The sequence below is a fragment of the Sycon ciliatum genome, chromosome 9 (genome assembly GCF_964019385.1).
Source record: "Sycon ciliatum chromosome 9, ocSycCili1.1, whole genome shotgun sequence".
Taxonomy (NCBI): domain Eukaryota; kingdom Metazoa; phylum Porifera; class Calcarea; order Leucosolenida; family Sycettidae; genus Sycon; species Sycon ciliatum.
This window is the reverse complement of record NC_088651.1, coordinates 11,826,141-11,838,349: the sequence shown is the minus strand read 5'-3', so window position 1 is coordinate 11,838,349 and position 12,209 is coordinate 11,826,141. Positions and strand designations below refer to the sequence as shown.

Here is a 12,209-nt window from a genome sequence, read left to right as displayed (position 1 = left end):
ATGGGTTGTATTCGGGGTAGGTGAATTGCAAGATGTGGTGGTGCATATCTATGTGGTGGTGCATATCCCTTTAAAGGAAAACGGAACGCCAAAAATAAGTATGGCTTATCCGAAGGAGAATTGGGCACTGATTCCGATGCGCTATGTCTCGAGCTGATCAGAGAAGAGGAACCGTGTCATAAATAACACCTTCCATATTTGGAAATTGGGCTTGATGACTTGCGAGCTGCTTAGCTGTCACCACGCTGTGCATGCTCAGCAGTGTAATTGAATATATAAGCCTAATTTGTGTGTACAGAAAGATAGTAAAATTGGGTTGAAATTGTTCAAGTAAAATGTCATGGTTGGTGTCATGGTTGGTGCGGCCAAGCTTGGCCGTTAATGTTCTAGGTGTAATGTACTGCTGTTATTTGTTATCACTTTGTCCTTCCTTCTTTCTTTCTCTTCTTTGTTTACTGTTCACTAGTTTTCAGTTGCAAGTTTAGTGTTAGTACACACATTCGTTATTGCTCTCGCTTTCATTGTTAAAATTCACACTTGTAAATTTCACTGCTGTTGTTCTTAGTGTTATTTCTCTAACTTAGATTTTCTAGAATAGTTCAATTTTGTTTTCAGTGTCCTTTATTTAGTACAACGAAGATTCCTGATGATTGTTGTACGAAAACTTGTTTGAATCCCTTTCTTCCTCTACACAATTTCTTCACATTTTTCATCGTTTTATTGCACATTGTCTCCACAGTTTTACAATACATGAATACAGTGTACACAAATGTCGATCCAGCTTGTATTTCTGATTGCGGTTATCAAATTGTTGTCTCCTCGCCGTTTGTTCAAATAATAATAAATAATAATCTATCTAAAGAAAATATGCTTTGTAAGCCAATATGGTTTCTGTCGGGTAAGGTATACAAGTAGGGTAAAAAAACTAAAAGCGCACAGTTGATCACATGCTAGAGAACACATGAGACCATAATATTATTATCAGACGTGCTCGCATCATGATTTCTTGTCTTGCATCCCAAGTGCTGTATGCCGCATACACTTCCTTCGCATCTAAGCAAGACAGACTGACCCGAGGCATATTTCTTTAAAACCTGTATGTAATGAGGCTCTAAATATTCGAAAACACACCCTCTTCAGTCTCTTGTTACTTATTTGCTCACTGCCCTATGCCTTTTAATTAATCTTTTTCACTGCCGAGAAAACAGCACGCATCAAAAGTAGAAAACTTGCCGTACCTTCCTAATCAAAATCCGATTGGAGGTCTGAGTCTTCTTGATCTTCGGTGGGATACTCTGAAGGATCAGAGTCATCACTGCCTGAGGATGGCCCGTCAGTGGGTAAATTGGTGAGTTCCTGCATTGAACAAACAGATGAATATTACCGGCCAGTACTGCAGCACGTAACTTCTTTTACAAACACACCCATGCATGCAAAACAGACAGACACACACACACACACACACACACACACACACACAAGCACGTACACACGTTCGCGCGGACACCCGTACTCGCACGCACAATATGCAAGGAACATGCCAAAAAAGAGAGGCTAGATCTTCCAATTAACCTAAATTAGTATGTGATTGTATACCTCTGCTTCAGCAGTCAGTGTAGCAGGTGGTGGCGCAGATGCTGCCTCTGATTCTTTTTTAATTGGTGCGGTCCTGCATTGAACAAACAGATGAACATTACCGGCCAGTACTGCAGCATGTAACTTCTTTTACAAACACACCCATGCATGCAAAACAGACACACACACACACACAAACACACACACACACACACACACACACACACGCACCTAACCACACATGCACACATGCGCGCTGACACCCATACTCACACGCACAATATGCAAGGAACATGCCAAACAAGAAAAGCTAGATATTTCAACGAGAGAGCTTGGAAGCTCAGGGCCCTACGCTATGCTTTTATTGTAACAAGGCCAGAAAATCCTATTATAAGGAGATAAAAGGAAAAGAAGGAGCAAACCAAAAGCGGATGAAGTGAGAGAAAAATAACAATCCACAATCAATTCTGCAAATACTTTTGCCTAACTCATATTCAAACTGATTGAAACGTTTTTTGCAATACAATGATGTAGCCAATCAACGGGAAAAAAACATTTCCATCTGTTCTAGTAACATGTACGATGAGCTAGGCAAAACATGTCCTGATGTCTGTGCTGACGTTTCCTGTGACCGGCGCTGACTCTGCCGATCACGGGCGTTCTGGACTCGACGGGATCTCTCTTCCGACGTTTCCTGTGACCGACGCTGAATCGCCCGTTCACGCTTATTTTGGAGTCGATCCTGCGTCTGTCCTGACGTTTCCTGGGACCGGCGCTGACTCTGCCGATCACGGGCGATCTGGAGTCGACAGGATCTCTCTTCCGACGTTTCTTGTGACCGGCGCTGAATCGCCTGGTCACTCTTATTTTGGAGACGGCGGGATCTCTCTTCCAAAGTATGTTTTTGCTTACGCATCCTATCACCTATTCCGCAACTAGCGTCCATTCTAATTTTATTTCCTCCTCGCATCCCTAGTAATTTTCTTTCCAAATCTCCCTCTACATCAGGGAGTCGTATACATAATACGACGAATATTGTGGCCAGCTGTTTGTGGCAAGCTGTTATGTACAATCCTGGAGAACCTTTGTAGTCACAGATACGGGACAGATACGGTAGCTCGAGGCGTGACACAAACCCACAAACAAACAAACACCAAATCACAGATACGGGACAGATACGGTAGCTCCAGGCGTGACACAAACACACAAACACACAAACACCAAATTAAAGCTGTGTGGACCCTGGCTAGCGCCAGACGTTACTGAAGTAACGTCTTCTGCATAGCTACGGGAATTAAACTAAATTAGTACATGATTGTATACCTCTGCTTCAGCAGCCAGTGCAGCAGGTGGTGGCGCAGGTGCTGCTTATGATTCTTCTGGCGCCGCTAGTTCTTGAGGTAGTGTGGCTGGTCCAAGGACGGATGGTGTACCGAATGAATTCTTGCATCCTTTGCATTGGCAAATGTCGGTACAGGATAGGGTCTGACTTCGGCATGAGCACCGTCGTGTTGAGCAGCCAGTCTGGCACTTGCATGAAACTAACTTCAGTATATCTTTGGGGGTTGCTTGCTGCTCCATCCACACTATAGACAAGCCAGCTACAGTTCAGCAGAGGAGTAGACAACATACACTATAGACAGGCCACCTACAGTTCAGCAGAGGAGTAGACAACATACACTATAGACAAGCCAGCTACAGTTCAGCAGAGGAGTAGACAACATACACTATAGACAAGCCAGCTACAGTTCAGCAGAGGAGTAGACAACATACATGTAGATCCCCAAAACCTGGTAACAAAAATGATGGTGATTTTCACAAGGCATTTATTAGGAGAAATTTGTGCACAGCGTGTTCGTTGTGCTGATTGTTTCAATGCAAAAAGTTCATTGGCATTACAGTGTCCTTGAAAAGAATATACATCATGCGGAGCAATGCTTCTCATCTCACCTTGATCTGAGACTCTCCATCCATTCCCGTCGGGGCTTGAAATCTCGGGTGACGGCTGTAAAGCCAACCGCCACACTGCTGCTTGGTAGTTTGCTCGCAGAACATGCTTCCGCAATGCATCTCGTGATGGTGGCATATTCTGTGGTGTACTGGAGTTGTTGCGCAGCAGCTCGAAACGTACGTCATTGATATTTGACAAGCTTGCACATCCATACAATCTGGCCAAGAACACCTCACACAGCCCTTGCAGTCGTCCACATTGAAACTCTTGCCCAACTCAGCCATCGCCTCTGCCTGCGCACAGTCTTTCTTGATCGAATCCCGAGCGGCCTTCTTCCCTTTCCCTGAGAAAGCGCTAACGCTATCGCATCCGGTGAAAGCATGCAGGCCTATAAGTGCTTCAGAAGCAGCTGGTACAAGCTTTGCAGAGAGGGCACTGATGTCAACTAGCTCAGGCTTCTTCGCGGAACCCGTCTTGAAGACGAGCTGGCCATTGATAGACGTGGACAAACCAATAGCTATGACTGCAACGTCTGTGTCGGGTGAACATATGAGTGCTGACTGGAAACCATGAGATTTTGCATGGGCTGAGTGAAGCAGTAGCCTTGTGTCTGCTTCCTCATGAGTGCATGATAGCTCTGGTATCTCGGTTGCACGAAGACATATTGCTGTTAACGATGGTGCAGCAAGCTGAATGCAAGTGTAACAGGTTTAATCAAACTTGAAAAGTAAGAGGCCTGGTTGAGCGTGCCTCGACCAGTTATATGCAAAATGTGATAGTATACATGTGGCAATGGCGCCAATGAAGGTGCTAATAGACAGGCGTAAGACGCATGAGGTGCGAGGGAGTGTAAAGTTATAGAGAACAGGGGAAAACTGTTACATCATCCCCCTCCTATGGAGAGGAAGGAGCTTATAACCCAAATGCTCAAGTGGAATAGAGTACAATAAGCGCAAACACGTGCGAGACGAAAAAAGGCTTCGCACTGAAGTAACACAATAAGACGACTGAAACTCCATGCAAATAAAGTGTAATAAGCTCAACAAATGTGTAAGGTGAAACTAGAAGTTCAACTGCAAAACTCAGCGGGCAGAAGCCAAGGTTTTGTACTTCTGAAGTGGAACAATGTCATTACCAGATTCATCCAACAAATAATGTTCAGGCTCCCAAGTGGCATCAGAGTAGCCTTGCCACTTGACTAGGTACTGAAGCTGATTCTGCCGGCGGCGGTGACTGAGAATGTTCTCCACCACATAGCGGGCATGACCATCAAGGTCCGTGATAGGCGGAGGCGTAGGCTGTCTCCTATTAGGAATAGCGTTCTTCTCGTAGGCACGGAGTGCCGACACATTAAATACCGGGTGACAGCGGCTGGTATGAGGCAACTTGAGCTTGTAGGCATTCGGGCCGACCACATGGGTTATAGGAAAGGGGCCAAACCACTTGGGGCGTAATTTATGGGATGGTCGGTCCCGAGCTTCAGGAGTCAGGAGGAAATCCCGGTAGACCATTACCAAATCTCCCACCTTCAGCTTTCCCTCGACCCTTGTCCGATCTGCATAGAAGGCCTGACGAGCTTGAGCTGCTACTAGCGCATCTTGTGAGATCTTGACCGCGTCTTGTCTTGCTTGCAACCAATCAGCTGAATCTCTGCCTCCCTGAATAGGGTTGAGGAAGTCGGGTGGCGCTCTGGGATTTAGACCGTAATTTAAGAAGAACGGTGTGTTTCCTGTAGATGATTGAGTAGCGCTGTTGATAGAAAACTCACAGAGAGGTAGGAGCATATCCCAGTTATCTTGTTTATGATTTACAAAAGCCCTCAGCACATCCTCTACTATTCTGTTTACTCGTTCAGTTAGGCCATCTGTCTGAGGGTGATTGGCAGTACTAAATGCTAGTTTCGTTCCTAAGCGATCAAACAATTCCTGAAAAAATGCTGCCGTAAATCTTGGATCACGATCACATACAATACTAGAACTCAAACCATGAAGTCGAAATACATGTTGAATATACAGATCAGCACTTCCTTTAGCGTCAATAGTAGAGGAAGTAGGTGCTAAATGTACACACTTTGTCAAGCGGTCTACAAATACATATATAGCATCATGACCTGTATCGGTCCTAGGCAAACCCATGATAAAATCCATCGAGATATCCGCCCACGGCTGACTGGGCACTGGTAAATTCTGCAAGAGACCAGTTTTTAGCTGGCCGCCTTTAACTCGTTGGCAGACGTCACATGACTTGACAAACGCCTTTACATCCAGTCCCATTCTGGGCCAATAGAAATATCTAGAGAGTCTGAAATAGGTGCGATCTCGACCGGGATGCCCCGCAGTCACACAGTCATGGTATTCTTGAAGCAGGGCGAGTTGGAGTTTGCTACTCTTTGGAATGCATAACCTGTTCTGTGGTGAAGATCTGAGATAAAGATAACCGGGTGTTTCATTTAGAAGGTAACGGTCGTGCAGATTGTCATGGCTTGAATTTTTCAGTCTCCTGATAATGGGAGCAAGATCCTTGTCGCACTTGTAACCGCTGACAATTAACTGCGCTAAGTCTGGATTAATCTCTAGGGTATGCTCTATGGCATTCAACTGAATGTTAGGAGGATAGGATGACCCGCCTATTTCAGAATCACTGAACAGATCTGGACGGCGTGAAAGCGGGTCGGCAATGTTTTTCTTTCCTGGTTTGTGAAAGACCGTAAAGTCATAGTCAGCTAAAAACTCTACCCATCTTGCCTCACGCTTGGTGAGAGTCGGTTTGGTTCGTAAATAGACAACACCCATATTATCAGTCATCAGGTCAAAGTGGCGGAATAGATAGATTCTCCAGCACTTTAATGCAAATACCACAGCCAACGTTTCCCTCTCGGCCGCAGTATAGTTGCGTTCTGCAGCTGACAGTTTCCGACTACAATAGGCTACGGGATGCAAATCCATATCTTCTCCCTGCTGCAGGAGCACACCCGCCACGGCAAAGTCACTTGCGTCAGTTTCTACCATGAAGCTTTTCTCAACATCGGCCAGTTGCAACACTGGCGCCTCGAGTAATGCTGATTTTAGAGACTCGAATGCCTTCTGTCTAGCAGCGCTCCATTCAAAGCGTGAATTTTTTCCGGTGATTTCTTCTAATGGACGAGAGATGGTCGAGTGTCGATCTATGAACCTTCGGAAATAGTTTGCAAAGCCAAGAAACTTCCTCACATCAGTTACTGACGACGGAGTTGGCCATGTTTCCACAGCACTTATCTTCTTGGGATCAGGGGAAATTGATGTGCCGTTGATTTTATGCCCCAAGAAGAGAACTTCTCTCACGCCGAATTCGCATTTAGACTGTTTGCAATACAGCTCACTATTTCTAAGTGTTTCTAGAACTGTTTGAAGATGATGCTGATGATCTTCCCAGGTCTTGCTGAAAACTAGAATGTCATCCAAGAATACTACAACGAATTTTCGGAGATGCGGTTGCAGAATAGAGTTCATGAGTGACTGAAAGGTGGCCGGGGCATTAGTCAGCCCGAATCCCATGACTCTAAATTGGAAGTGGCCGAACGGCGTATTAATGGCCGTCTTAGAAACATCCGAGTCTTGAATTCTGATTTGATTGTAGCCTGACCGCAAGTCCAACTTGGAGAAATATGCACTGCCCTGGATCGTGTCGAATAAGTCATCAATATTAGGAAGACAAGCTTTGTTTTTGATCGTAATTCTATTCAATTCTCGCCAATCGCACACCATTCTCAGAGTACCATCCGACTTTTTCACAAAAGAACACAGGTGCACCGTATGGCGACTTACTTGGCTCAATGAATCCCTTCTCAAGTAATTCTGATAGCTGTGACTGGAGCTCGTCCATCTCTGGTTTCGGCAGGCGGTAGGCGGGTCGAGACGGTGGTCTGGCTCCATCTTCTATCTGGATTTCATGGTCGACTGGTCTCTTCGGTGGAAGCTCATTCGGCAGCTCGTCTGGAAATAAATCCTGGTACCTCTTGAGCAGGTTCTGGATGTCTTGTTGCTCTGATTCCTGGAGTTGTGGCCCGGAACGATTCTCCTCGTTTGCAGCAGTGACCCATGCAAGAAACCCCTCGGCTCCACTCCTCAGGGCATGACGAGCTTGTCGGCCACTGATAAACATGCTTTCCACAGATGGCCGGTCGGCTGTCGGCGGGTTAGCTGAAGGCAATTTGGCAACAAAGGGCTCACCGTCCAACTGAACTTCGTTCGTACGGAAGTTGATGCTGGGGTTGTTCCTTGTAAGCCACGGCTTGCCAAGAATAGCGTCGTAGCGAGTCAGGGGATACACAGTAAAGTGCTGTTCCTCACTGAAGCCCCCGACTGTCACCCTTAGCGTGCGTGTGGAAATCTGCGGGACCTCGCTGGTCGAGCCGTCCGCCAATGTTACGCTCAGCACTGCTGAGCTTGCATCCGTGTCAAGTCGGCGACCGCCGATCTTTCCCTGTATGCGCAGTAGGTCGTGTTCAGGTTCATTGCCGACGCTGACGTTGCTGACATGACACCTTTCTGCAACGGGACAATTTCCTACAGCTATGGGTGTCTCCGGCTCCGTAGGTTCCTGGAGAGCAACGTCTTCAACCTCCAGAGCTCCGAACCGGTTAGCGACTGGTACCGGCGTGGGCGCTTGGGTCGTCGCCAGTAAGCGCACCCCCTTTCTTACTGGCGACCAGCGTTTGGGTAGCGCTGTCCACCCTCAGTACAGTCTTTAGCGAGGTGGCCTGGCTTCCTGCAAGCAAAGCAGTGTCCCATTGCTCGCAGTTGGACACGCTCTTGGTCCGTCAGCTTGCGGAGGCCCTGACCACGGAAGCTGGGCACGGAACGCGACTCTCTACTGGCTGGTGGCCCCGACGCCGGTGGCCCTGACGACTGCTCCACGGTGTTTGCTGCCATGACAGCTTGCTCCAGGGTACGTGGATGCTCACGCATGACCTGTCGCTGGATGTGCGGCACTAGACCCCTGACGAACAGCAGCGCTCTGGTGTGGTGGTCGATTTCCGGCACTTGCAGGCTGAGGCGAGTGAAAGCAGCAATGTATGCGTCCAGCGACCCGCGCTGCGCTGCGGAAATTAGTCCCATACGCGATGTTTCCTCGTTGTGCCGTGGTCCGTACACATCGCCAAGTGCCGCTTTCAGAGCAGGCCAGTCGGAAAACACTTGGTTAGCTTCCAATGCCGCTATTAACCAAAGACGAGCGTTTCCAGTCAAAAATCCTGCCGCGTAGTCGACCCTCTGTGCCGCATTTGGGAGTGCCAACGACCGTAGGGCCATGTCCATTGCAAACGTCCATTCTTTGAATGTAGCGGAATCTCCTCCAAACACAGGCGGCTCTTTCGTAAGGCGGGGTGTTGGCTCCCACGGTTCCGAGTTCGGATGTATCGTTCGGTTTCCTTGGCTAACGCGCTGAGCGGTCTTGATATCGTTTATCAGCCGAACGACGAGTACGAGGAGCGTAAGCAGAGCGACCAGAACACCTGCCAAAAGCAGAGTAGTAACCATCCTCTGCTACCAGTGTAACAGGTTTAATCAAACTTGAAAAGTAAGAGGCCTGGTTGAGCGTGCCTCGACCAGTTATATGCAAAATGTGATAGTATACATGTGGCAATGGCGCCAATGAAGGTGCTAATAGACAGGCGTAAGACGCATGAGGTGCGAGGGAGTGTAAAGTTATAGAGAACAGGGGAAAACTGTTACAGCAAGTGGTGCCAACTGTAATGATGACTTGCTTCTCGGTTCCCACAAGGACACAAAGTGCTCTGATGTTTTCCAATCTTTGGCAAAGAACTGAACCAAATTCGTCTTGTTTGTACCGTTGGACAAGTACCGCTTCAAGTACCACTTCAAGTACCGCTTCAAGTACCGCTTCCATTCCTTTGGTGTGGCCTGGTCACGTGACGCTCTGCTCGAATCACCAGTGGATCTTGTTGCCCAGGTCTCTTCTGGTGTTCGAGCTGTTTGATCGAGATGTCCCAGTACTGGTCAGTTACAAAGTCTACACGTGAGGCATTGCTTCTGACCATGTTTGCCAACAGCTCCCGGAAGATCTGGTCACTGAGTGCACCGAATGTCGGAGGTGGGGAAGGCGTAGCTTGAAGAAGTGCCATTGCGGCAATCACAACACAGCAGCCAGCTGGCGGGTGATCTCGAAGTGCACTGTCTTTCCCCAGTGCATGTAGCAACTTGGACTTCTGCGTTGAAACCATCCCGCCATCAACAGTGGCTTTTTTTTTTTTTTTTTTTTTTTTTTTACAAAGACCACTTAATGCCAAACATGAGATGCAGCTAGGGGAAGCACGCACAACCTGAATCGTGGCAGTGGTGGTGAGGTTTAGGGAGCTCCGCCGACCTAGGGTCTCGACATCATAGCCACCCAGACGCACCAAGAGTGGGTGTGGAGGGAGAGCGAGAGCGAGAGAGAGAGAGAGAGAGAGAGAGAGAGAGAGAGAGAGAGAGAGAGAGAGAGAGAGAGAGAGAGAGAGAGAGAGAGAGAGAGAGAGAGAGAGAGAGAGAGAGAGAGAGAGAGAGAGAGAGAGAGAGAGAGAGAGAGAGAGAGAGAGAGAGAGAGAGAGAGAGAGAGAGAGAGAGAGAGAGAGAGAGAGAGAGAGAGAGAGAGAGAGAGAGAGAGAGAGAGAGAGAGAGAGAGAGAGAGAGAGAGAGAGAGAGAGAGAGAGAGAGAGAGAGAGAGAGAGCGGGAGAGAGCGGGAGAGAGAGAGAGCGGGAGAGAGAGAGAGAGAGAGAGAGAGAGAGAGAGAGAGAGAGAGAGAGAGAGAGAGAGAGAGAGAGAGAGAGAGAGAGAGAGGGTGTGGGAGGTCTGCTAGAGGCTCTCAGTCGCCCAGCTCCAGTGGTGCAGCTGGAGGTGACGGTGGACACGGCACTTAAAGGCTTGCAGGCCCTCCAGGTGTGGGGGTCTCAGCAGTATGCTTTGGGGCAGAGCATTCCATGTCTGCACAGCGCTGGCAGGAAATGCGCGAAGACAGCAGTTTCGGGTGCGTGCTGGCAGGTTAGTCGATAGCTGGTGTGGGTGCGTAGGCTGAGCAGACACGCGGGTGGGCTGTATGTCCCGAGGTCGACGTTGGGCACCAGGGGGGGAGGATCTTCTTTAGCGGGCTGTCCGCATCTAGGCAGAATAGCTTGTACAAGTATGCAAGCGAGGCCACTGTTCGCCCCAGAGATAGACTAGGGAGCCAGGAGCCCGATCCGATGATGTGGATGGCTCGTCGCTGGATCTGGTCTAGCTTGGCCAAGTGTGAGGGTGGCGCACCAAGCCAGACCAGGGGACAATACTCCAGCACAGGTCGGACAAACCCATTGTAGGCTCGGAGTCGGCCAGGGGGCTCTAGGATAGCAGAGGCCTTCCGCAGGAAGCCTAGGAGTTGCTGTGCTCTGGAGCGGATCGTGCGGATGTGCTGCGCATATGTCAGCTGGGAGTCAAAGGTGACACCCAGGAGCTTCAGGTGGCCTGCCTCGCTGACTGGCGTAGCGTCGAAAGTGGTTCCCGGGAGCTGCGAAGGCTGGCGATGATGTGCAATTGTCATGGCTTGGGTCTTGGAGGGCTCAAACTACATCTTCCACTCCACGCCCCAGCTAGACAGTGCATCCACACCCTGTTGCATGATAGCAGAGCTGCCAGGTATGGACACTCTTGAGGTGATGAAGTTGAAGAGCGTAGTGTCATCGGCATATGCTGCGAGGTCCATTCCAGGAGGGAGATGGTCCTCGGCGTCATTTGTGTACAGGATGAACAGTGTCGGTCCCAGGATGCTGCCCTGGGGGACGCCAGCTCTCACCGGGTAGGGCTGAGATAGCTCCCCACCAACAGCTGCGGTTAGGTTCCGGTTGCTCAAGTAGTTGCGGAGCCAGCCAAGCAGGTGACCAGCTACGCCATAGCACTCTGCCTTGTGGAGCACTCCGGTGTGCGAGACACGGTCAAACGCACCAGCCACATCCACTGCGATCACCCTTACTGCACCACCGCTTGCGGCCACCCTGCCCCACTGCGAATTCAATAGGGTGAGGATATCCTGGGTGCCAAGTCTGCTGCGGAACCCATACTGGCTCTGGGAGAGGATATTGTTTGACTCAAGGAATTTCCTGAGGGCACGGTTGACGATAGCCTCCATCACCTTGGACAAGATGGGGAGGAGTGAGATAGGTCTGTAGTTGCTCACATCAGATTTCGATTTCTTCTTGTGGACGGGTACAACCATGGCAGTCTTCCATAGGGTAGGCTGGCGTCCTGCCCGAAAGGACTTGGCGAACAGTTTCGAAACAGGGACTGAAAGTTCCTTGCTGCACTCCTGCAAGACTCGGCCAGGCAGGCCATCTGGTCCTGTGGCTTTTGCAGCGGAGACCTTCCTGAGCTCGCGCTCGACCGCACAAGGTCGGAAGTGCACTGTGTGGAGCTGCGCATCTGAGCGGCGACGAACTGGTGGGAGCGCGTCTGCCTGCAAGTCATCCGTACCCAAACTGCACTTTGACGAGAAGAACTTTCCAAAAGCCTCAGCTTTCGCTGCGCTCTGCCTGACTTCGACACTGTTGGCCTGGGTCAAGGTCGGGATCTCCGAGGAACGGCTGCTATGGCCACCAGCACGTTTGATCGTAGTCCACCACTCTCGGCTGGAGAGACCTCCAGCGCTGATCTTGCGCCTTACTGTCGCAATGTGGGC

At 49.3% G+C, this 12,209-nt stretch overlaps 1 protein-coding gene across 1 annotated transcript; it reads right to left on the bottom strand.

The window, feature by feature from the left end:
* Positions 1 to 10,544: 10,544 nt before the first annotated feature.
* LOC135824260 (uncharacterized) lies at positions 10,545 to 11,078 on the bottom strand. The gene has a single exon (XM_065336991.1). It carries the CDS (start codon positions 11,076 to 11,078, stop codon positions 10,545 to 10,547), a length of 534 nt encoding a protein of 177 aa, XP_065193063.1.
* Positions 11,079 to 12,209: the final 1,131 nt, after the last annotated feature.